At 39.7% G+C, this 27,145-nt stretch overlaps 1 protein-coding gene across 1 annotated transcript in view; it reads right to left on the bottom strand.

Annotated features, from left to right (window-relative positions):
- CFAP61 (cilia and flagella associated protein 61) overlaps positions 1–27,145 on the bottom strand; it is a 95,279-nt gene that overhangs the window by 46,199 nt on the left and 21,935 nt on the right. Inside the window, exons 9-16 of the mRNA XM_026039239.1 lie at positions 24,922–25,106; positions 22,874–22,913; positions 21,142–21,281; positions 17,323–17,449; positions 16,774–16,851; positions 15,402–15,608; positions 12,615–12,749; positions 2,287–2,414 (exon numbers count right to left, since the gene is read on the bottom strand). Coding sequence (XP_025895024.1) covers positions 2,287–2,414; positions 12,615–12,749; positions 15,402–15,608; positions 16,774–16,851; positions 17,323–17,449; positions 21,142–21,281; positions 22,874–22,913; positions 24,922–25,106 — 1,040 coding nt within the window. The remainder of the gene's footprint in view (positions 1–2,286; positions 2,415–12,614; positions 12,750–15,401; positions 15,609–16,773; positions 16,852–17,322; positions 17,450–21,141; positions 21,282–22,873; positions 22,914–24,921; positions 25,107–27,145) is intronic.

Below are 27,145 nucleotides of genomic sequence, written 5' to 3'. Positions count from 1 at the left end.
TGAGGTGCTGTAGCTCACATTCCTATGGAGCTGTATTTCGGGCAGCTGTGAGGGACACTGAGCTGCCTCACACTCATCTCAGCTGTTTGTAGYCTTTTGAAATTGCTTGTTTAACTGCAGTTAATACATCCCGTGCTCAAACCTCACCTCTAACGACCACTATTTTCCAAACTCCACACACAGGTCTTTACTCCTTCTCACACAATATGCTACATGAGAATTATTCATAGGCTGTAGTTGTAAAAACAGATTTTGCACTTCAAAATAACTTTCAAACACAAATTTTGTAGTTGTATATTTAAAGTAGCTTTTTCATCTATAAATGATATACTTTTATGCTTTTTTTAAACTTCTGCTAGCCTCCCTTTCTCAGGGTCCTGCACAACARAAAATTTGCAGTCAGCTGCCCACACCACTGCAAAACTAAGAGTGGGCTGTGCAAGTGTTGTAACATGCACTGAATACCAGACAAAATTCTCTCACTACTGTGTATTTTTTAATACAAAGTCATTCAAGCAAAACTTTGCCGCTTCGGCAAAGGGCCCCACGTGGCTGCGCTTGCCGGAGAGCCAGTGAAATCCCGTCCTGTGCGCAAGGGAAGCCCGACAGGAGGCTCCAGCAAGCAGAGTTATTCTCTAATCCGTCCGGGAARCTGCTTCCTGCAGGGAGCCCTGACGCACCTCAGGTCAGGGCTCTTGGGTACATGGGAGAGCAGGAGCGCAACAGTCGAAAACACCCATCCGAACATGAGAACACACGGGGAAATAAAGATCAGCATGAGATACTTATTAGGATGGTGAAACGAGGACGAGGTCATTGCAGTAGCCTAAGCACGATGGGAGCAAGATGCTCAGGACTCCTGTGTGTTAGGAAGGTGCTTCCTGACCTGGCAGGTCCCCTCAGGCTTCTCTGGATCCCAAGATGGACATTCTGCGAAGCGCAGTGCCGCCCTGGGAGCACAACAGGAGCAAGCCAGGAGCTACAAACCATCCTGTTATTTTAGCATGCAATGACAAACATATTTCTCTGGTCTCAAGTTGAAATCACTTGTAAAATCTAGTTCTAATAATTGTTAGGTAAGTGAATTACACACRGGTGTTTCCATGGTGATTGCTAATATAAAATAATTAAGTATGAGGAATAATGAGGCGAAAACTACTTCCTCTTTTTAAGGATTAGGCACTTACAAATTGATTCAATCCAGCTATTTTTAGCGCATGTGAACCTTTGCAAGGAATATTAGAGAATTGTGAGTAAATCAAACTAAACTGTATTAAAAGATCTTCATGTTGATCAGGAGATTTTTCATCTGCAGCTCATGTGAAAATTAAAAATGAGTTTTTTTTTTTTTTTAAAGACACAAATTAACACAAATCTAGGAGCATTTTACCCTGGGTACTGCCTGCTGGCTCGGAGCTCTCAGAGCAATATTCCATTGCTAGTGGAGGCAAACACTTCACTTGTACATAGAAGTGTACTTGTCTCCAGCACCTACAAGAAGGACATGTCCTTCATCAGAACACAGTTCAAACAGTACTGAAAAGTCTTGGGCGAGGAAATATCTCCAGAGGACAGAGGGTTTCTGCACAGACATGTTACTACCTGTCCATTCTGTTTGCTGCAAGAGGACAGCTCCTGCCTGAGGTATCTTGTTGGAGCTTTAGATGTATTATAGTCCATTGGGCTGATCTTGGCAAAATATTCTGGCTGTGCTTCCTCATTTGTGCCAAGAAAAAAGAAAAACCAGCAAGCATTATACTTTTTCCTTCTTCTTTTAGTAGTATAACAACATCCACAAAGCAATTCACCATCTTTTCTTACTGTATAGGAATTTTAACTGGTGATGTCACTCATAGATATGGAAACCCCAAATTTTGAGCTATGCAGAAAATAACTGCATAAATTGAGATCTACTCACACTTAAATAACCTGATCTTCCTGCAACCTTAAAATTGGTATGGAGGTGTCCTGGAATAGAAGGAATAATCTGTGATAGAACAGAGAGAGAGCCACTGGAGAAGGGGGGCTCCAAAATAAACCTTTCTCACTACCTGCCCGCTCTCATACAACCTGCAGTGATGATAAATGGCAGAGATGTCAGGACAGAGGCACCTACCTTGTTATTTTCACAGCTTTGAGGCTTACAGCTCTATCATCTAGTATTGGAATATGGGGTCACAGCACATTTCTGCTTTTGCAAGAGATACAGTCCGAAATGGAGGATGTGAGCCCTTTCAGAAAGGGTACATGTTCTTCTCAGTAAAGGAAGCCAGGTAAAAAACTTACCAAAAGACAAGTGTTTCCAGAAAAGAGATTCCAACATTGGATGCACCAACCACCACAATTCTCGTATTGATGGACACTTTAGATTCGAGCGTCAGCTTTCGGTCAGTGTAGTTCAGAGCATAGGCCAACTGAAGAAGAAATGCATAATGACACAGAAATACATTAAAAAAAAACCAAACCCACCAACAAGAAAAGTCTGCCAAAAATCATTAAGCCATTAGCAATGCATTACCTTGCATTCATAGAAAACTTATTATGACTCACTGACATGGCTAACATTATGAATTTCCTGTGCACTCCACGAGATAACACAATGGATAAATGGTACTAAAAATGTTGAAATATGTGCATCTTTAATAGGTCACAGAAAACTAGCAGAGCTTAATGGTCTGGCTTCTCGTGGAAAAGAGGCGCTGGAGTCTTTTAAAGAGAGGTTGAAATGCTGCCTCTTCTGTAATTTACTGCCATTTAGCTAACACCTGGGGAGCACATATTAACATGACGTGGAGACCATCTTTGTACCTTCTGGAGAGGTTTTTTCTCTTGCTGTTTTATTTATGGAAATGGTGTTACTTGTAAATTAATTACAATCTTATACCTTGAATGCCTTCGTGGGTTCAATTAGCACATTGAAAATCCTCTCCCTCCTTAAATGATAAAATTAATCTTGTTAAATCTATTAGGAGAACTACATTGAAAACGAGACTGTCAAATGGTTAAGCTAGCACATTGCCACTGAGATCAACACTCTGGCCAGAAATCTTGCTATAAATAAGTTAATTAGGAGCTTCACAGTTTCCCTTAATTCTAATACATACAGTGGGAGAGACAATAAACTCCATGTATATTTTGGCCTCCAGGTTTGGTGCCTGGAGGTATATTGGTCCCTCCAGGTGTCACTAGGCAATTTAAAGATTTCAGATAATAAAAGAAGATAGAAAAGGCCAAGACATAATAGTGTGTTTGACAGAAATCCTWTTTCTTCTACCCAGGACTATTTATACTTTTCAAATTTCTAATGAGAGACAGGGAGGCATTTTCCATCTTGAAGCACAACACACTTGGCCTCTTTGCTGTTACTTGGGGTTGTACACCTTTCACAGCCTGCATCATTGTAGATTCACACCTGCACTGAAGGGAGACATAGAAAACAGGACTACTTTATTATTTTTCAGACAGTATTCTCCTAACATAWTTTTGTGGTACCACTTATACAGGAGACAATCTGACTTCTAACAGGTCTTCCTCTGTTACTCATAAGAGACAAAGGTTTAACAACATTAAGCCCTACAGAATTACAGTAAAAACATATTCTCTGTATATTAGTCAAGACCTAGGATTGAAGATTGTATTTTAAAGCTACTGCAATGGTGCTGGCCTTCTCCAGAAGGCCATGGGACACAGACTCCCCGGAGACCTTTGGGACTAGAGCTTGTGATGGTGACAAGCCAGCATTGAAGTCCAACAAGGTGCAGCCACAGAGGCTGGCGAACTGCCTGCACACTGCAGCGGGGTGCTTGCGTCTTCCGAAAGGAATATGTCTTGATGACTTGCAAACAAACCTCACTGTCTGGGAAACAGTTTGGGATGTGACAGAATTAAGTGTGTGATGTAATGAGGCAACATTTCTTTTTTTTTTTTTTTACTGCCAGACAAATGTTCTTCCAGTTGTAGTTCTTCCTGGTGCAATGATGACATCCAGTGGTGAACCAGACCCAGCTCAGGGACTGGTCTCTGCTAAGAAAGTCCCAGAACATATCCTAAAAAATGAGGTGACCTGCGGTGGGCTGCTTCATTGCAATGACCTGGCTAGGAAATCCAGTGCATTTCCACAAGCAAATGGAGAAATGCTTTCACCAACTGGGTCGTTGCCATAGAGTAGGTTGCAAATTCTTGTTATATGTAAGATAGGAGTTTCTACCAACAAATGAGTAAGCTCAACAACCTAGCACGAAGCCAGCACTTTCTAAGGGGGGTTAAAAATGTCTGTCTTWTGGCAGGATCTGCCAGAATTAATGAATCTCTAAATCTGATTAATGAATCTATAACATTTCAACATTGCAAATCACTGGAAAAGGTTTTCAAAAAAGAATTAAAATGATCRATGGCATCCCTCCATCCAAAAGCACTGCTTAAAATAAAGTTTGTATTAGGCTGCTTGCAGCATGCTAAAAGGATATACCCCAATTCCAACGTTTGCTGTTGTTCTGTGCGTATCGGCATGGAAATCTCACAGTGCCACAACCATGTGGTGAAGCTCCTGCATTTAAACCTTGCTCCAATCACTTGAGTTTGTGAAAAGAAACCTCTTAAAGAGAATTTTCTGGGTATTTTYGGGTTCAATGGGACAGCTAGCTTGCAATCCAGTCCATTTAAAGAAATGCTAAAAGTGACTGCAGATACTGCAGGTCTTTTAGACTTGGTCTGCCCATCCTTATCTCCTCCCCACAAGCAGAGGGATTTTACTGGGGTCTGCAGCAGCTCCAGTGAAATAAGCACAAATATAATATATAATAATATGTAAGTACCTAAGCATCTTGCTTCCTTTCTAGTTACRTTCCCCTATATGCTTGTGCTCAAGCAAGGACAACTAAAGCGAGGAGATGCTGCACACAGACTTCCTAAAAAAGTAATGTCTTTTGGAGCAACTTTCAGTGTTCTACTGAAAAGTTGCTTTTAACAACATTAATAAAACGCCAAAAGGAACACAGCAAGAAACTTCTTCTAATGCATCTCATCAACCAAACTAACTAGATGGGAATGGCAGTGGCTAATAGGATAAACCAAATAGACCTTGCGGCAATGCCAAGTTCAAACACCTCCTTCCACAGCAAGTGCTATTATTTTTTTTTTAAATGTACTCCAACAATGAAATACAAAGCAGTAATGCAATTTGCTCAGGAAGAGTTGTATCTAATTTATGAAACAGCTGCTGTGGCCGCCATACAAAGGCAGCATGGGAGGAGGATACAACCAGTTTTGTTCGCCTCACAACAGCCCCAACACCAACAGCTGTCATTTTTCCAAAATCACCTTTCCAACAGCTAAGTACACTAAACGGCCCCAGGGAGTAAGGAATTAGGTGGATTGGTCCCATAATACCACCTTATTTTAACAAAACGTCAGGACAAATGACTACATATGTTCCCCAGAGGAGTAATCAGATGGCATAATTGATAGGTCAATAGCAAACACTAACTTGTTTATTCTGCATCCAATTTATTAAATAAAACAGCAATCATTAACTAATCTAAGGCAGAGAGCAATTATTGCCATCATTAGGAGAGACACACTCAACTCGGGGATTAAATAAAAAGCTGCTGATTATACCAAAAAGTGTTGGTGGGGTCTTGAATTCTCATGGTGGGGCCTTGCCCTGGCGATGCCGGCAGCCTCTGTGGCTCTGCCACCTGCCCCAGCTGTGAGGGCTGAGCCCACGGGTGCCACCTCCCGAATCAGATGCAGGGCTTGGCATGAGGACAGCCCCTTCCCTCCACCTCGAGCCCTTTGTCCTTCGCCTCTGTTTAAAAGGCATGTGCAATTCCCAGATATATCCTAACATAGCAACAGAAGTGTGTCAAGGAAAGCGGTGATGGTCACTGCTAGAGCTGCCCACGCGGATGCTCAAACAGAACAGCATAGGTTGGACTTGGTTTCATTGAGTGTTTAATTTTAAGAATCATTCTTAAGAACCACTGCTGGAGAACTAAAGACAAACATGGAATTGACTCAGAGATCCTTCATTAACCATGGGAGGAGTAATGAGTTGCTTGGAGGGACTTTCCCAGCTCCGTTTTATGTGATTCTGTGCCTGTATGCAATTTGAACTCTGCTACTGTAAAAAAAACATTGGAGGGAGTAGAAAATTATTAACAAACCCGTTCCTAGGTGGGTGCTGAGGTCAGCGAGAGCAACGGGCAAACAAGAAAGCGAACAAACAGAGCTATTTTAATTTCAAGCTCCATTTGAATCACAGGGGAAAAAAAAGTAATGTTTACCAAGGTGATATGAACAAAAATTATTGGAAAATGCACGCTTTTCCAGCTCCATTAAGATAAAGAGAAAAACTGCATTCCAGAAAGTCTCATTAGAAATATCTGTAAACATGTTTTCAAATGGGGCTTCTAAGCCTTCACAGATTTACACAAACACCAGAAGCAGAAGGGAAAAGGAAAAAGAAGAAAAACAGCGATGAAAAATGCAGCCTGAATTGCTTTTTTTCCCTCTTCCCTGTAAAATAACTGTTCTTAATTTAACTGTGACTTAATAAAATAAATGTTTGCAATGATAATACTTATTCTTTATATAGTATTTTCCGTCTATAGAACTCAAAGGCCTTTATAAAAGAAGTCAGGATTATTATGACAATCTTCATTCGAGGAAAAGCTCCTCTTCAGCCTGCTGGAAAAACACAGCCTATGCAATGAAGGCCATGCCTTTGCCAGACCCTGGGACTCCCTCTGACACCTGGGATTTGCCCTGGACCTTCCCAAAGCAGGGAAGGGGAACGGAGCTCGGACATGTCTATTGTACCTACTCTGTCTACAGTATCAGATGACATAAATAGTTATTTCCTTCAAGAAATGAATTCTTTGAAAAATCTAAGGGGTGTCAAATATGAAAAGCTATAAAAGTAAAATGCAAAAAGCAGAGCAAGCAATGTCACATTTCATCCTGTAAATATATATTCCCTCTTTGCAAGCYGAAACCATGCTATTCACAAAAGCAATCTACAAACTCTTAGGAAAAATATCTTTAAAAAGAAGAACATCCCCTTTTGAAGCAGGACCGACTGCTTCAGTTTGCTCTAAATGTCATTAACACCTGTATAGTACTGACATCATGCTTTCAAAATAAAGATAGGTCATCTTACTTTTAATTTCACACATGCACATAAGTGGTAAACATTCAGAGCATTCCTGCTAATGATGCCATCTGGTGCCTCCTGTAATTGTGCAATACTCAGCCTTCCAAACAAGATGTAATGGCAGCAACACACAAAACCCACTGACATTTACAGTAAGGAAATTTATTATCAGCAATCAGTTCTGAATGGATGTGGTTGCATGACTACTGGCGCTGTAAAATCACCACCTTTACCAAGCAAGTGGAAGTACAATAAATAATGGATTTTAATCCATGCAAGTACTATAAATGCATTAAAAATTCATTATTCAGGCACAATAGCATCTTAAGCAACAGTTACTTCTTTAAAAATTAATGGTGCTTTCCTGGTTACAGGAAAGCTGCACACGTCAAGCAGTTGTTTGTAATACCATTTCATTCACATGTGAACCATTACATGTAGGAATGCCCTGTTTTAACCTGAATATATCAAGCTTGATACTCAAAAATGAGGAATTCTGCTGCGATTACACTTAAGCTTTTTTGCCATATCATCTGAGGGATACGAGGCTTGCTGAGCAAAAAATCACTTTCACGCCTGAGCTTCCATCATCATATTCCACTCACCTCAATCCATATAGAATTGAAATGGAGACACAATGAAACCTCCTATATGACTATAGACCTTCTCCCTAATCAAAATATAGTCTGCCCTACTACAGACTGCTATAAAGGAATCGCAGAGTGACAGAAGGGTTGAGGTTGGAAGGGACCTCTAGAGATCATCTAGTCCAACTCCCTGATCCAGCAGGGACTCCCAGAGCATGGGGCACCTGGTCGCATCCAGGCGGGTTTGGAAGATCTCCAGAGAAGGAGACTCCATAGCCTCCCTGGGCAGCCTGTTCCAGGGCTCTGGCACCAATCACACTAAAGTTCTTCATCACATGCAGATGGAACTGCCTGTGTTTCATCTGGTACCCACTGCCCCTTGTTCTATCACTGGCCACCACTGAGAAGAGCTTGGCATCTTCCTCCCTACATTCACCACTCAGGTATTTATATATATATTGATCAGATCCTCTCTCAACCTTCTCCAGGCTAAACAGGACCTTGAATGTTCTGAGAAGAAAAGTGGACCTCAGAAGTTTTGCCCAAAACATCAATGCAAACATCCCATTTTGAGGATGAAGGCTGGTCTTGGTACAGGAGAGCTCACCACGCGCAAGCTGGGCCGGCCTTAATTTCTTGGGACAGCAGCTCAACGCTGTAGAGCAAGGCAAGCAGCGACAAGCTGGAAGATGCCACCTCCCAGGCCTGACAGACAGCACTGCTCAGTACTGATGGAAGCCACATGCCCATGAACATGCCATTTCTGGCTGTAAATGATGGAGCCCTCCCTTCCAGACAGTGTTTCTCCTGATAAGGTTCTCTCTGTGCTCTGAGTCGGGCAATCTAACTGCCACCTCTGATTAAAATGCCTCATCTCCAATGGCAAATAAACGGATGCAATGTGAGATTATAAAATTGGTTTATAAAGGACTGCTGAGAAAATATACCGTTTAATACACAAAAATGAAATCAGTGTCACTGAAAGGAGTGTTGTGCAGGCACTTCTCTCCCCCTTGCTCTGCCCCTTGCCATGCATCTATCTAACCAGGCTGACTCTTGAGCTAGTTTGAAGAGGACCGATCCAGAGAAGTCAAAGCCACACAGAGCATCTGACCCCAGGTTTTTGCCTCTTCTTCCTTCCTACCCCTATTTAAACATTTCCTTTGTGCACCTATAGCATACCTTGAAAAGTACGCAATAAACTGAGAAAGATGAAGAGGCTTTTTACCAATTAATACAAAGCTAGATGGGATTCTGCAGTACTTGATTAACGGTTCTGCCTTCTTTCTATGAGCTGTAGCAGAAGAAAAAATAGTTCTGAAGAGTGTAAAAAAAACCTGATAGCTTGAACATGACAACAAAAATACTAAAAAAAAAATCCAACCACATGAGTAATAATGAAGGGGCAGATATAAAATAATTTGTCAGATATGACATTTTTATTCTTCARTTTTGATCAGTTATTCTTGTTAATTATATCACCTATTCTTCTATTTTATTGATAATTACATGAAGCAGATGGATAACAGAATGCTCCCAGATGGCGAGAAAGCAAACAAGTTTATAAATTGTGTATTTATCAAGATGTCATTAAAATATTTAATTACCTATAGTCTTCTATTTCACCAATTATTATATGCACCTTAAAAGTCAGCAGTTTTAAAGATACTCAGTGTTCTGTTATGATCAACTGTTTTTAATATAACCTTACTAAAATGACTGACAGATGTGCAAAGTACGATAATAATCTAATCTGTTTTAACACTGTGGGAATTAAGATTGTGAAACTTTGGATCTTTTGCCAGTTGGCACTTCAGTACTGATTACTGATTCAGAATACAAAATTCAGAGCTTTCCTTTTGATTTGGAACAGCYGTAGAAAGGATTTGATCTAATGAGCAGACAGGAGTTTCTTTTGTCAGGTCTGCATCATGAAACTCTATAGCAGAGCAGATGTATTTCTAGCCTGATGCAATTCTGAGTTCATCTGTGGAATCTCTGATCTGTTTGCTGCAGAAGCTCGGACTGAACAGGCTGAACAGTGCCCAAAGTCTGGGCACTTCCAAGACCAGATGCAAATAAGACCTTTAGCATCTGTGCCAATGCGGAGAGCTGTAATGGTAGAAAGGRGAGGTTAATTCTCCCCACTCATCCACATTCTCAGCAAATCCAAATCCTTASCTAATTTCTACAAATCTTACCAGGTATGAAATCAAATTTTGTAGAAACGGGTGCAGAAGTTCAGCAGTGAAATGTATTTGCCATCTGAATGAGTAGGGTTAAAACATCCTTTGCCCTTAGGCACTATTGTTAGAAGAGGTCAGTGTAATCATGAGAATTCACAGTCCTTTAGGGAACCCATAGGCACTGAAATGGCTATGACAGGTCTGTGAAATGGAAATAACAGTAGCACAAAACGTTGAGAGTTGTGGTTGCAGACAGACAGTGGAAATGGTTGGTCTTAAAACTAAGAGCAATCTTTAACAGGAAGGCCAGGCAACAGACAGGAGGAAAGGCAGAGTTTCTGAACTCCCTGTATCTTTGGAGAATCACTTTAGCCATAACACCAAATCCATATTTCAAACTGTAAACAATTTGGGGCCGGGGAAAAATGATAAGGTCATGGAGAGAACAGGGAAGCTGGATGACTGGAGTTACTTTCTCACATTATGGCAAATTATGATTTTCCAGGACAAATTCCTAGATTTTAAGCACAGATATCTCTATCTGTTGTCTAGCTCTCTGCAGACGGACTACAGAAAGATAGACCATTGCTTTCTAGGTACCATGAAACAGAGCTCATCCTGTCTGCTAGAAGCAGGAGAGAGCCAGCCAGCAATCCATGGCAGGAGGGTTCAAGTTTTACCTTTTCCTTTTTTTTTTTTTTTTTTTTTTTCCCTCCCCAGACGCTGAGGCTCACAGGCTTAAACAAGACAACTTCTGGTGCTCATCTGGCTGTGACACAACTGGGGCAGACCTCCAGGAAAACCATCTTCGGCACAAGCGAGTTCCATCTGGGCTGGCAAAGTGTGGGAATCAGCTGCAGACCAAACTTTCCTGCTGGAGATCACTGTGCAGTTTCTGGCTTTGAAGAAAGGAAATGGGGAAGAGAGKCCTTGCGGGTCCTGCCTGAGTTATCTGCAGTGGGTCAATATTTATAAGTGAATCTCTTCATGCTCACAAGTGAGTTGGCATGTATTAAAGAGGGATACAAATTGATTGAGCCCCAGGGCTCCCACTGTGCACTCTCTCTAAGATACTAAGCTACTAATGGCCTACAGAGATATGTATGCACAAATCAAGAGCTGTGCTCAGACACCAAATGGCTGAGCTGCTGAGGCCCAAGCTGTTGCTGGTAAAGAATAAATTTTGCAACAAGAAAAAGGGGGAGAGAGAGAGWGTGTGAGCTCAAAAGAGGCTGGAACAGCAGAAAGCAAAAGCCAGAGATGAGAAGCAGCTGCTGATGGGTGGCTATCAAGGGGTATCTTGTGGGTATCAAAGCAAAAATTTTATTACAATTACCTCCATCGTAAGAGAGAAATCCTCAAGCAATTAATTAGGATGGGCAGCCAAATGAAAATTTTACATCTCCAAAACTGACTTGTATTTACAACTCTTTGTTGTAAATCCTAGACATTTTATATCACGGAATTCATTAACCTTGGGATATTTTAAATCATTATCTCCCCGATTGCAATTCTCAAAAATCCTCAGGTAGTACTTGGGATCAGAGCAGACACACTGCATTTTAAAATCTGTCAGAGGTACAAGGTCTATGATTTTCTAGCTCCAACAAAAACACTGAGATGAACTCTTCCAGTCAGTGACATTGTATTTTTAAGAGATAATAGGAAGTAGCTTAAAGAAAAAGGTTAGATAACTCATTCTGCAGAGAGGAGAAAGGCAGAAGTGATGTGAAAGCTGAGCACAAGCCTGTTCCATGGTGCCAAACTCAATTCACTGCCTCAGCCATGTTCTGGATTTTGCTTTGCCACAATCACTGCTTAATGAAGAATTCTGGATGCCAAAAATTACTGAGTAACTGTGAAAGGGACAGCACTAAAAATATTTTATGGGAGCCTATCTCAGCCAATTGGAAGTTAGAAGACAGATATAAAGCTCCCTAATTATGTTTCTTTAGTAAATTACAGCCACATACTGAGACTATCCATCACTAATGGGCTTTTTTTTCCTAACATTTCAGCTTCATTAGCTGCTTCTGTGAGGGAACCAACTTTGCAACAAATTTTAGTTATTTAAAAATTTAAGACACTATAAAATTTAACAAATTAAGGTTTTAAAGAGACTTGCAGTTTAGAACCTCTGGACTAGAGGAGTGCTATACAGATATGGACAGCGAAAGCAATCTTTTCTTTTAATGTTGAGTCATCTCTGACATTTTGACATGTTTTTGAATGCATCTTGTACATGAAAGAAATCTGCCTTCAGAACTGAAGAATAAATTGATTTAAGCTATTTCTACAGAAGTTATCAGAAGCATGACGTAGTGCCTTCCACTTGGGAGTGCAGAAGACCTCAAATAAACCCACCAGGAAGAGTGATTAAATAGCTAAGTCAAAGCATTTTTAAATGTATTGCGAGTTTGAAGGTGATTTCATGGAAAAGCCTGCTAACAGGTAAGTATTAGCAGGTAAACTCTGGAATTGAGGGAGTGCCTTAAGGCTCAGTTTGCAATTCACGCTTGCAAGTGACGGCAGTGCAGAAGCAAAGCTGGGACTGTAAGGGTATGGACCCCATGCTCAGTGTAATTAAGAAGCAGCCTATCAACACAAAGATGGCAATGCCACCCCATCTGCCAAAGCCGGCATGAGCTGGCACGATGCCTCCCGCCTGCTGCTGCTTCTGTTACCCACCTGATCCTTGGAGACCTGCTCTGACGGAGCGTTGATGCCAAGCTCTTCCAGAGGATAGACAATCTGTCGTCTTGGTCGCACGGGAACCATGTAATGAAGGGCAGATGTCAGGGAATGGGCACAGGGATTCTGAAACTGAAAGGCAGCAATCTATATTTCAGCAGAGAGAATGTCAGCACCGTGCATCACAGATGTCGGCTGTATGGCTTTGCAAATACAAAATCCTTAGCCCTGTTGGCTAAATCTGAGAGAAAAATCAGCAAATAAACAAACATACTCAGAGCAGAGGAATGAATTGCAGATAATTCCTGACACTAATGAAGATAATTATGAGAGTAATTACATTACTATCTCTGTGGGAATGACAGATAAACAAGTGGTTTGGTTTATGGGATTTTTCAGCACAAGTATTTTCCCCGGGAGGATATTTTTCTCCATAGTGATCATGAATCAGCTTGATCTGACCTCATTAAGCGATGTTATCTGCTTACTGCTAACCTTTGCTTGTTTGGCAAAGAACTGTTATGAATTTATATAGAAATCCTATACCAACTCAAATGTCAATTTTGTCCAAGTGATAAATGTTAATAAACTGGCATAAACTTGAAGTTAATGGGAAGAGCATGGATCGTTAGAAGAAGCCTTATCCTATTTATTACAGCATGACTGGCTTTGTCATACCTTATGACATGGAAAGGAAAAAAATAAGAGAATTACAGGAAATGGAGAATGAACATTAATGCAAACTAAAATACACTGAAGTACCTTTCCACTCACAAATATCAACCCCGCCTTAATATTATTAATGTTACTATGTCAAGAATTGAGCAAAATATCACATTTACCACTTATTAGAAAGTAACAATGAGTTCAAGTAACTTGAAGTAACTCACTTTAACCCCAAAATAGACCGAACTGGAATCATTAGTAAGATTTAACTTTTCTCTTCCATCCACTGCCATTACACTGCATTTTGGTAAGTGCCTCTGAAGAACCCAAGAACCTAATGCCACACAAGGACATTGGTTTCTCAAGAGAACACTTATTAAAACTCCACAGAAGGGCACATTAGCAACGTAGGAAAAGACATCCTTTTGAAAAAGCACCTGTGTCTAACCTATCAAAATTCCTCTGTTACAAAAAGGTGACATTTTCAAAACCACCTAAGTTACCAGGGATACCGTTAATCTCAAAACCATCTAAAAGGAAGACACTTAGTCTAGCTAGCCATGCAGATATCTCCCAGAGTTAAAGAAGAGATGAGTGTTTCTAGAGGGTCATTCTTTCCACCCTATTTCCCGATTGATGGATGAACTGCCTTCTGAAGACACCATGTTTTCTCCATTAATTCTTGCTGGAGCCTAGGCAAGACCAGATACTGGCTCTTAGATGGCTACATATTGATGAGATTACATATATGAGAATTTTATCTTATGTTGTTGTCTTTTCTTGGCAGACAGAAGACTGATAGCAAGACATAAGAGTATTTAAAAAAATAAATACTTTTGTTTTGCACACACAAATTCTGTGCTTCCCTAAAATGTGCATTTGGTCACACAGCACTAAGTTCTTACAGTTCCTCAGTGACACTTGCAGAAGCACAAGCAGGGTGACCGGGTCTCACTGGCTGTTGATGAAGCACAATCTGAAGCACCTACATCTCTTTTTGAAGAGTTCTTACATCCACTCAAATGTGCAACTCCTGCTTTGTTATGCTCAGTAACATCATCCCTCTTTTCCCTTTCCTGCCCTCTTCTCTGCCCTGAATTCAAACCCAGGTACTGGTACCTCTCAAAATTCACTAAGCAGTTGAGTCGCTGTATGAGACAGCACAGCCTAATCGAGTTCTTTCCGTTAAATTAAGAAACTACATGTGTTTTATACCTTGTCATTACAAAGCATAACCTACTTTGTAAGTGCTTTGCAAGTAACATAAAAGGATGCCAGTTGTATCAGCATATTAAAAGCAATTAAACAAAAACATTATGTGGGCCTCCTCATGAATACTGCTGAATAACCTGAGCTTTTTGCTTCTTCAGCTATACTTCCAATAGAGAGGCAAGAGATGGAGTCAAACCTATCTTAGATTAGATTAGAGGTTACAACTTAGACATAGCGTCCCACTTGGACCTGGGAATACTAGACGGTTGCTCCTTCTTCTTGAAATAGCTGTTTYGGGAATGGAGGAAAGACAGAAAATTGACAATCATTACTACAACACATTGATGCTGGGGGCTAAAATTGTGCCCACATGTACGAAGACCTATGCGGGTTAAAAGCAGATCTACTTCTCCCTGAGGCAAGTGAGGGTACAGCAAACAAATTATTTCTTTGCTGTGCTGCTCCCAGGGCACCATACTAATGTACGTAACTTCAGACACCTAACTATACTTAGAACTCAACTGCCCTAGAATCCCTCCAAATTTGATTGCAAAGCAGGCATTTTAAAAGCATGATTTGGCTCAGAAGGAGCCACCTTAGGAGGAGCTTCTGCCTACTGTGTACTCTGCAAGTACACTTCAAACATATGTGCTTGAAGGTATGGAATCAGTCTGGACTTAAACGCACTCCTTTAAATGCAAGGGTGATAAAGCTACAGACTAAACCTATTGTCATCAGCTATGTCAAGAATGCAGATTCTGTGGCATGAAAGGAATAAGAAATCAATTTGCTCCAGACAGCTAAAAGAAATTCATGTTCACAGTCACAGAAGCAAAAATAAACAAATAAATAAAATGAAGTGAGCAGCAGTGACAATACTTAGTAGATAAATCACACACTTCCTACCTTGCCTTCCACATACTGTGGATAAATAGGGTAGTAAAGAGAAGACTTGTGGGCCAAACGAAGAATCTCCTTTAGAAAGTGTTTGGTATAGTGACGAAATATGGGATTTAACACAAAATGATATAGATGTCCATGCTCCTCTCGTTGGTGGTAATAAAAATTAATAAAATCTTCAATATTRTAATGTGTATGAATATACTCAATATCCTGCAAAAAAGGAATTTGGAAATCTCAGTAGTGATAAAACAGTCAATTCTACAATACTAAAAAAGTACCTACAAGTTGTGAACACTTAAGTGAAGGCCTTTGAGAGGTATTTGCAATCCAAATATAATGACTGAACATGGTTCTTGACCATTTTCCCATTGTATAAACATCTATTTTTGTAAGATGCCTGCATTTATTTACAGAGAATGAATATTTGATCCATCACAAGAACATATGATATGATTTAATGGAAATTATTGAAAACAAACAAACAAAACACAAGAGAAAAACAACAGAAAATGAGTCCTAATTCTCTGTTTTGCTGTTAAAGACAGGGAAACACAGGTCGCCCTCTTACAATGCTGAGAGAAGGGAATTTTACAGAGAAGTGATGTGCAAGAAATGACTCCAACAAGTTTTCCCTTGTGGGGAAGTTTTTCCCGAAGTGGTAAAAGTTGAGATTTCTGCACATATATACATTCCACCAAAACTGCTATAACCTCTTAATGCTCTTGATATTAAGATCTTTCTTTGAAAACAGGAGTCACCACTATTTATTTTAAAAATTGAGCACTATAAGATCTAAAATCCATGTTTTCAGTATCAGAAGAACGTCACAGAACAAATAAAAGCCTTAACAAATGCTTACTTTCTCAAGAATAACAGATAAATGTMCTTGTTTTTTTGGCACCCCAATGAAGAATTAGATCTTTTTGAAGTTAACTGTGTGCGATTCAGTCATTCTGGAGGTACTGTCAGTAAAAAAATAATAAAGTAAACGTAGGAGAGTTGCTATCCTTTGTAGTATGCCATGGAAAAAAAAAAAAGATTATTGGCTTTGGAAATGGGGCAGCAAAATAGGTGACTGCAGCAATAAATTTAGAGGCAGAAGGACTTTGTCACAGAGAACTAAAAATAAGAGGATGGTTTTTCTTCCCCTGTGTATCCAGCCATGACATCTGAGAAGGGAAATAACTATTTTTCTCTCTTTCCTGTGTCYGCAGACTCTAAGTTAATAAAAGCAGTATTTTTTGTTAAGGATGTTTGCTGCTATATACATGTATAGTGACAAGTAAGGAATGCAGCTTTTGGTCTTGAGGGCTAAGTGTTAGAGCATTCGTACAAGGCAAACCCAGRAAGTGGGGAAAATACAAATACAAATTACCATTTCATCTTTAATAACAGAAACGCCAACTATTTGATCCAAAGTTTCTGCTACAAACGCCTGCACTGGAGTCCCCTCCTGCAGGGAAAAAAAAGCTGAGTAAATGCATGCTTCCAATTTCCTTACATCACATATTTCACTATTTAATCATCATTTCCTATTGCATCACATGATCACAGTTACAACACATCCATTCTATGCTGCATCCCAATTTAGTCACTCTTCCTTAACTCAAGGCATAATCCTCAATCAAAGCATAATCCTTGACCACATATCACCTTATGGAAATAAAGTTTAGGTTCATGATCCAGCTGCTATAGGTCTGCGATGGGAGTACAGAGTGCTATAGAAGCACCCACTAATTCAGTCATGTGGGTCTGATTTTAGAAAAGAATACTAATTAATATAGGCCACAACTAAGGAATTAGCATGTCAGGCTGAATTCAAACTACTAACTGTTGGCTGAATACCTACGTGTAAACACCTACCTGGTGTTTTACCAATATTTGCCCATTCTGTTTTCATAATTATATTTGCAAAAATACTCACTGGATCCTTGCGAGCCACGGTAAACATCTTTAGGTCATTTAATATACTTTCATTCAAGCTAAGAGTTTTAATGAGCTTTTCAACACCAGGAATATCATTGGTTGTTGCTTTTCTTATATGGAATGATCTATAAGGAAAAGATAAAAAAAAAAAAAAAGAGGAAAGGTTTGGTGTGCAACAAGTCAAGTTCCCATTTCAAGTGCATATGATAAGTCATTGCTTGATTACATGAAACAGCAAGTTAGCAGAGAAAAGAACACATCTTATAGAGGTACACGAGCCACCAAGCAGGCAGGCCATAGCTGTCCCCAACAAYACACAGGACTAAGCTCATTAACTCTAGTCCTCAACCAAGATCTTCATTTGGTGCAAATTATCACCACTCTTCTCCATTAACTGTAGCTGTGACTTTTTAGAGCAGCTGAGGAGCCTTCCTTTGTTGTCTCCTGCAGACAGCAACCTTCCTTGATTGCTCATATAATTAAGACTTACAGAGTGCTCCTGTTCAAGGAACTCAATTAACACTTAATTTCCAAGAAATAAGACAATTTATCCCCAGTCAACAAAAACTGGAAATCATATAGTAGTTTCCATCCCTGTTCTTGTTTTCAATTTAGACTTTAATGTGTCTGTTCATCCTGTTAAGTCACATCCAAGTTGATTTTGTAAAAAATGTTTTTGATAAAAATCAGATCTAACAACTTAAAGACTACTGCTACAAAACCCCCAATATGAGAYATTTCATAGCTTAAAACTTGATAGAACATTTCCAACTTGACTGAGGGCTCCAAAGCAGACATTTGATCACTAAATTGCATAATTTACCTTGTAGTTAACATCCAAGTTACAAACTAACCCTGAATTTCTAAGGGCGCTTCAGGTCAGTTCCTACTTTTCACACGTCACAGGCTGCAAAATCAAACAAGCGGCTGCAGATGACTGAGCAGTCAGTAAGAGCAGCAAGCTGGTGAGGTTCTCCTATGCTTACGCATAGGAGAGCTTAGTCTCTGCATCCGAGCCCATCTGAGTTCTCCCTGACTCTGCATCAAATACAAGACTTGGCAATCAAGCCAGTAATGAACCGTAAATTCTAGGACAAGGAAAACTGAACAGGCAAAAATGGAAACTGCTTAAAAAAATTCAACAGTGAGATCCAGGGTGAGTAAGAAAGTCTAAGGAGGATTATCCAAGGTCTGTGCATGCTCATTTCTCTTCTAGCAATGAATTAACTTATTCTAGATGCCCAATTCCTTTGACTGCTCAGAAGCCAGGACTCTATTATTAGTAGTAGGCTTTTTGGTGAAAATTGAAGTATCCATTAAGCATTTCAGCCCTTTCCTTGTCACACTTTATTTGTTCTCCTTCACTGTTAAATAGCAGACCTACACTTCCATTTGCTGCACTCTTGCTTTTTGTGTACTTAATATCTTTTCTTATTCCCTTTACAACCTTTGTTAATCAGCATCTCATTTTTTGCCCATGTCTCTTCTGATTTTGCCCTTTCATGTCTCTACATTCCCACTTTCTTATCCATGTGTTACTTTTAATCCATTTTTGGTGACTTGCTTTTCATTCATGTGCCTTTTGAAAGCTCCTAGTGCAACTACAGTAAAATTATCTTTTACTTTTTCATATCTTGCTTCTATCTACGGGAGTATTTGCTACTCTGCACTGAATTTCCTGTTCTTCAGAAACTTTCAAAATGTATCAACTAGTTTCTTCCGTAGCTTTTCTGATTTTGAACCTTACTTACAGATTATTTTTCCCTACTTTCTCACACAGCYGCAAGGATGTTGTAAAAAGCCACTTAACTTACTCTGGTTTCTCAGAAAGGYTGGTATCCCTTGGAATATACTGAGTTTAATCAGAATGGTAAGGTCATTAAAATACTAGATAAGTTTCATTTGGATTGATTCTGATTGGGTTAATTTTGACCTAAAATAACAAAAAAACCTATGACTTCCAATGCTGCTGCTGGATTACTAAAGAGCTGCACCTGAGATTAACAGGAATTGTTCCAGTGGGCAGCTAGAGGGAAGATGTGGATTCTTACATAATACATAGAAGATCAATTTTATCACGTGGAAAAATGCATCTCCGTAGATCCAAGAGTCGCTGTCCAGTTCCTGCATGAGTTGTTTGCATACCAAAGGTGATTAAGTGTGCAATTAAAACATAAGTGTTTTTCTGCAACCATTCAAAAATTGGCTACAGTAATGAGACAAATGAAAGGAAAATCTCTTTAGCAGAATTTAAGCTTGGGGTCTCCCAATACAGTTAATGAAGGGAGGCAGACTACTACAGAGAAGATCCAGAAACAGAGATTAACTGAGACTTCATGAGTTTCCCTCTAAAATTATTTTTATCTCTTTGCTGACAACATAAGGAAAGGGGGAAGGGATTAGATTTACAGCTCTTGCTAAAAGACCTCCACTGTGTTCTTTTTTTTTTTTTTTTTTTTTTTTAATATATATATGTTTTTAATATACAGCATTTTCCTTAATTTAAGTTGGAAGGAACTTGGAAGGTCATCTAGTCTGCTCCCTGGCCCAAAGGAAGATTAACACTGAATTGAGACCAAGCTGCTTGAAAAATCCTTGGAGCTTTTCAAGACTCCACTGGGTAAAGTCTTGGACAATCTGGTCACCATTTCCTGCATGTGTCCCACCATGTCTCAGCCCTGCACCCGCTGACCTCTGCCATGGCCTCCTGAGCAGCTCAGGGGTGTCTCCATGGGAGATGTCCATGGACTGGCCCAACAACCTCACAAATAACTGCTAGTTAAAATGCCTGTTGGAAAAACCAACCAACCAACCAACCAACCCACCCTTCAAAACCTCACAAAATTTCTCGTGCTGAGATAGCAACCCATATCCTAATCAATAAATGAATAAACAGGGAGACAAATGAACTGCAAGAAAAACTACTGGGAACATAGGGAAATATAGGGAAAAACTTGCCCAAAATCTCCCTGCCTCAAAAGCATCAGAACCACAAAACTATCTAAAATAATCCCTCTCTAATTAAACTTCTCCGCCAATCTGTAAAATAATTAAATAAACCAAAACCATAAATAATTGTGGAGAGAAAAGACAGCTCAAAAAAAAAAAATCCCCAAAGAAAACCACATCAAACTCCTCTAGCAAAATAAGTAAAATTCACAAAACAAACAGGCAAAAATTAGGCCCCTTCACAAAATGATGAAAAATATGGGAAAAAAACAAAACAAAAACTCTGCCACAAAACCAAAAAGTTTTTTTTTTTTTTTTTAAAGTACCATCTTTGTTGAAAAAAAATGCAAGGCAGGAGCAGAAACCAAGCAAGGACCCACCAAATGCCAAAGTTGCTGTCAGCCCCTCCTTACAGAGGATGAGCATCTCATTGCTCCCTACTTATCAGGCAGTTAGAGGCTACAGTCAGAGGCCCATTTTCCTGTCGCTAGCATAAATACAGATAGCACATCACAGTACCCTAAAGAATTAAAGAGAGGGAGATGTAAAACTGAGGATTCATTTAGGTGAACTCCATCATACTGCAAGATTCTCACAACATCCATAAGCACTCTGCTGATCAATGTAAGTAAAAGCCACGGGTTGAGGTTTGAGGAGGAAATACAGAAACCCTCCTTACTGCAGGCACAGTCCTGCACTGCTTTTGGGACTCAAGTTCTCATTTTTAGAAGATGTGTTGTACCACCAGACATAGCAGTTTGTTCTAATGTGAAGAAGGAGCACCCATGGGGTGCTAGGTTGTATGGAGCAAGTACATTCCACGAAAGCACGTCAGAGAATATTTATTGCCACAGAGYACATGACTCACTTGAGCAATCCAACACGGTGGAAGAGGTAAAGCTCATGATTGAATGTGGAAGTACAGAAAGGGACAACTCGAACGAAACTCTGGATCAGATGGAACTCGGGTGTGAGATGGGGCACGAGGACGATGCAGAAGTCCTTGTCCTAAAAACATATGCAAAGAATACAGGCACTCAGTGATCTTAACATCAACTGCACATATGGATTGATATTATATCATGTTCACAGCAGATCAGATCAATTTGGGTTTACATATGTACAAAAAAGTCCAGCTCATGCTAAATTTGACATTGCTAATGTCACTGTGTTACAGGGTCCATATAAGAACCTGGTATGACAGTCAAAGCAAGCTGAGGAAGTGTGGGCTAGACGAAGGGACAGTGAGGTGGATGGAGAACTGGGTGAAGGGCAGMGCTCACAGGGGTGTGATCAGTAGTGCAAAGCCTAGCTGGAGGCCTGTAGCTAGCAGGGTGTCCCAGTCTTTTTCATCTTCCTCATCCATGACCTGGGGGAGGGGACAGAGTACACCCTGGGAGCAGRGACCTGGAGAGGTGGGCAGAGAGGAATCTCACAAAGCTCAAGAAAGGCAAGAGCAGAGTCGTACATCTAGGCAGGAATAACACCAGGCCCCAGGACAGGCTGCGCTGACCTGCTGGAGAGCGGCTCTGAAGWGAGGACTTAGGAGGCCTGCTTTCTGCACTCAGGTTCTTCAGGAACATAAGTTAACATGTCACTTAGTGCTGATATTACTCCAGTCTCCACTTGGGAAAATTTCTGATAGCAAGCACTTGGAAACAATGATGATTTTTAGAATCAACTCTCTATCTCTTATTATCAGGGTCCTGTCTCTAAGAAATGGCTACTATGCAGTAATTTAAAGTATGAATTTAAAACACGCTGCAGTGTATATTAAAATCACCTATCAAGTGGAGCTTGTTACCTTATCTAAAGATTGATTATGCAGGGAGTTAGGGTGAAATAATTAGTGCACTATAAATTCACAGCCTCCTTAGCTGCACATTAGCTTTGCCCTGTACATAAGTTCAACTGTTTAGGATACAGGCAAATTATACAAATTTTCTTAATACTACTTTAATTCCTTCTCCTTTCATGTGTTTTCCTTGACTTTATTTTTAATTTGGACAAAGTCTAAGTCTATATATGAATTTAGAGGAGTTTGTTCTCCAAATCTGTTTCTCAGCAGGGTTCCTTTGGGATGCATGCAAAGAACTAAGGTACACGATGTGCAAAAGCCATTTTTCTAAGCATCATGCACTCATGCAAATTAACTTCAAAGGCAGTATCAATACTAGATAAATCAGAGCAAGAACTTGAGATTCGGGTACGTGCAAAAAAAACAGAAAAAGTCTACGTGATTTCACTGTTTAAATTAAGCATTATCTTGAGAACTCCTTAGACAGCTCTTCAAATAATTCATTTTGGCTAATGAAGCCTTCTACACATGCCTCAGAGTGGCACACTGATTAACAAGACTATTAAAGCAACTCTGTGAATATCATAGTGTATAGCAAAAAAATGATGAGCTAATTGTTGATGTGTTGCTGTGCTACTGTCCCACAAGAAGAAATGAAACCTCATCAGGCTCTCCTTGTAGAGCCTAAATGCATTTTTCCAGAGGTAAGAGAAATGTGAGTAGGCAGGTACAAGTGGAAAAATAATATTATTTATCATATCTTAACATACATTTTTCACCTTAATACTTTGCTTACACGTACCGGAAAAAGCTGGAAAGCATAATGCAATAAATCCAGTGATCTGCAACCAAAAGCAAACATTGTTACATAAATAAAGTGCATATCAAATAGACACCATATATTAAAAAAAAAAAAATTACTTCTCCGTATATGCAGGGAACACATTCACAGTGCTAATCAGGATTTTTTTCTGGTTCATAATCAATCACTTTCAGATATTGTATATGCACCTGAGTTATTGACTTTGAATGCCTAAAGTAGCAATATAAACAGGAATAAACCTCAACATTTGAATTCATATCAAAACATTGGTCTCTTCACCAAAAAGGAAAACTGAAAATCTCAGTCAGATGCTGAAGCTTTTTCAGAGGACTTTCATAGAGGATGCTCTTAATATGTAGTAAACATTCACTGAAGTTACAAACAGTTGTTATTTCCATCATGTACCGAGAGTTCTGTCACTACCCATTCAGTAAATCTACCCAATGGACTTCAGGATAACAGAGACATCAATACTTTGAAATCGTTTTTGAACACTTCCCTCTTTTTCACTTCACACCTACTGGTTTAGAATAATTTCACTCTCTTTTCCATGGTGACAGTGAAATGTGATATTTGAGTTTAAAAAGACAGGACAAATCTAACTATTTCATCCTATTTCTTCTATGTCCAAGGACAGAGCTCTAAACCCACCAAATACTGTTATGCTGAAAGTTTACAAAGTATTTTCCCATAATAGAATATTCAATACAGATATACATTACCTAAAAACACTGACAAATACCTCCTCTCTCCAGATAGGTAATTAAAATAGTCAAGTTCCTTTTATTACTTCACCAATAATAATATTACTAACTAAACAAAAAGTTATAAATACAGATTTGGATTGGGGTATTGTATAGTCCCCTGTATAAGATTAGTTAATAGCATAGCTGAATGGGGGAAGGAAGAAGCTTTCGCAGTGTAATTTTCTGTTCTCCAGCATTTAGTACCTTCTTGGCAACATGGAATTCTGGAATGAAGGGGACTTCAGGGGACTTACAAAGGTGCCAGATACAGAAGGTAGACTAGAAGTTCAAGTCCTTCAGGACCTTCTGAAGGTCCCTGGGGTCCTGCAGTGCTCTTACAGGCCACATGACAAGCACAAATTTAAAGAGATGGAAACATTTGGCAACTTCACTGGATAACACAAATTCCTCAGTAGTGAACTCTCCTTGAGGGCTAAGATGCAATCATACCAGCATCTCAAGCAAATGGCTATTTCTGGATCCACATTGTGTCGGGTCAGCAGCAGTCCCTTTAGGACAAAATTCTCCAACACTGATCCCCAGCAGAATTGCCTCATGCCGCCCTCCCCTCAGACGCATTTGCTATTCTGCCTGCTTCTCTGCAAACAGGAGGATCAAGCTAATGCAAACCAGGGASCTATCCAAACAAAAACACATATTTCAAAATAACAAGACTTACAGAACCCTCAGCTATGAGGAGAGAATCATGCATGGATGCTAATAAATGTTAATCTTGGCAAAAGTCTACAGAAAGAAATCCTGTCTTCCCCATAGATATCCATCTGAGAATCCAAACTGCTTCAGAGATGTCCCCGGGGTGGGGAAAAAAAAAAAAAAAAAAAAGAGACAACAATCTGCAGTGTTCAGTGATAAACACAGTGGACATACCTTGAGCAGAAGCAACCATAGTACACAGGAAGGAGGGAATGCCAGAAGTGGAAAAAGAAATGCAAGGCCCTTATTATCCTCAGCAGCATACTATGAGTAGAAAACCTGACTCTTCTACAGAGAGGCTATTTCCCAGTACAGCAAGAATGGAATCACAGTGTTCCRTGGCTATTTCAGTATTACGGATGAGTCCTCATCTGCCAAAAACATCATTTTATTTTAGAATATGTTGTCCATTTTTTAAGTGTTCTGGAACAGTTACTCTCTGCTGAGAGTACCACACACACTGATGAATGCTTTTTAATATATCAGAGACTCATACCACTTTTTAAGCAAACAGTATTTCCAAGTCCACCAAGAGGACTACACGCCCATAGGCCCATCCATACTTGCCTACTTTCATGTTGCTTGTCTATACAAAACAGACGGATACAGAACACATTGGAAGTCCCTCTGTACACRGGTCGAAAAGCATCTTCTTCTTCAGTCTCCAAGACAGGTGTTGCTGCAAACTTAAAATCTTTGCCTCTGACATCATCTAACGGCAGCTCCGTATGGGGAACAGCTACCGCATCCTGCTGTAACAGTAAGAGACAAGAGATCACTGACAGTCGTTCAGAGACATTTTCCTTCTTTAATGAAAAGGTTTTGCATCCCTCCTATCTCCTAGTAGACACGCAGGGATTCACTTTTCCTTTGTCACATCTTCACAACCACCGAAGGTTAAGGAGGCATTTTTAAAGTGAAATCTACCTGCTTGTGAAACAGTATGTTTAAAATGGCCTTAAAAGAATAAAAGGCTATATTCTTTTTAWTCTTTATAAGGCTATGTTCTTTATTGTGGGAGAGTAATATATCCGCAAGCTCACAGTTTTCACTAGAATTCCTTTGTGAGGCAGTAAAATATTTATCTTTCAGAAATGCTTTGCAATACAGAAATGTTGTTTCCAGATGCATATTGGAACTATGTGAAAATTAAAGAATGTTAATTAAAGAGAATGGAACCAATTCAGAGAATATTGTGGAAATGTAACTGCACAATTATTGGAAAAAAGGACGAACAGTTTGACACAGCCCTAAAAGAGAGACTATAAGGCAGACAGAACCATTTAAGRTTTCTTGGGATACTTTCTCCATTGATTCACACTCCATCTAAAATAAATTAATTGAATGGTGTGGGAATTTGTCATACTTTTAGGGCTTAATGAAGTAGAGAGCTTAGCATAAGTAGATGATGTAGCATAGGGCGCAGAGCATAGGGCATGGCGTTCGGAAGATCTCGCGATGCCACGGGAAGTTAGGAGCATAATTAATACACACAGCTTACTGATAACTCCACGCCATACAAGGCAAGAAGTAGAAATTAGTCTCCTGATTGGGCAGTAGGTGAGTTTCCGCATTTTACTGGAGTATATATGCAGACTGAACAACGCAATAAGCGCCRTTTGCTGCATCCTCATATTGGTGTCTGTGCTCTATGGCCCTGGGGCRAGGACAACCCCAGGTCAGTCCAGCTAGTGAACGAGGCTTGCCGCAACGGCAACGGGATGGTTCTGTCATTACATAATTCAACCCTTTAGGAATACACAGATCTACCAGAAGATTTACTACCAGAAGATTTACAGCACTACCAGATTTACTCTCCTGTGTACTAATATTTTCACTTATAAAGTCTCCTGCTTCAGAAGAGSAGCTTAGTCAAAATCCTCCTTTCATACCTACAAAAATGATGTCCAATTTGGTGCTAACGATTCATAATGCTGTATAAGCCCCATTCACATTGGATGCTACATAAATACAGGACAAAATAAAGCCCTGTTTTGACAGCACTATCTGCCAGATTTACTAGCATAACTCCCAGGGCTTAGCTCGGAAATAGTAACTTCATCCAAAGCATTACATGCCTCATTTCAAAAGAAACGAGCAAAGCAAGCAAGTAAGGTACTGACTTTGAACTGATTCTTCTACACAAAAATGCCGAATTACAATATTTTAATTTATAGTGTCTTTTGTTTTAAAGCAGGAAAATAAATTTCACAGTCAGTACCAAAGCAGTCAGTAGTTCACAATTTCTTGCAGATACAGTGCGAATGAAAGTAACACTCCCTTATACAAAAGCCAAAGTAAATGGGATACGTTGGAGAATCATACAGCTGTTTTAAAAGCAGGAGAGAAAATTACAGATTCTACCCTTATCTGCTTGTGGCAAAATGCAAGACAGCCCCTCTGCCAAAGTTTCTGACTACCAGGAACCACAGAAGGAGTCTCCTTTATACGATTTCAGGTGAATCATGTAAGAGTTTTAGCTGTCATTTTGCAGAGGAAAGTGRTTATTCACTTTCAGTACTCAGTTTCTAAACATAGTCTTACTGCATAGGACTGCTTTAAATGTTCTGAGTTCCCTTAACTTTATTTATTTATTCCTTTTTTCCAGCAACTTTCAGCAAACTTTTTTTTTTGCCAGATTTTCAACTTCTATYGAGGTTTAGTGAATGATGTTGCAAAACTTACTTTTTTGCCTGAAAAAAAGAATTTCTGTCTTAAGAATATGGTTTGGGACTTTTAAGGAACAYTTCAAATATGAGAAGAGTTACCTTGTTTCCTCTTGCAGACTGCA

This window comes from Nothoprocta perdicaria, unplaced genomic scaffold (genome assembly GCF_003342845.1).
Source record: "Nothoprocta perdicaria isolate Ctin4 unplaced genomic scaffold, notPer1 scaffold_224, whole genome shotgun sequence".
Classification (NCBI taxonomy): domain Eukaryota; kingdom Metazoa; phylum Chordata; class Aves; order Tinamiformes; family Tinamidae; genus Nothoprocta; species Nothoprocta perdicaria.
The sequence above is the reverse complement of the archived record's forward strand: the minus strand, read 5'-3'. Positions and strand labels throughout refer to the sequence as shown.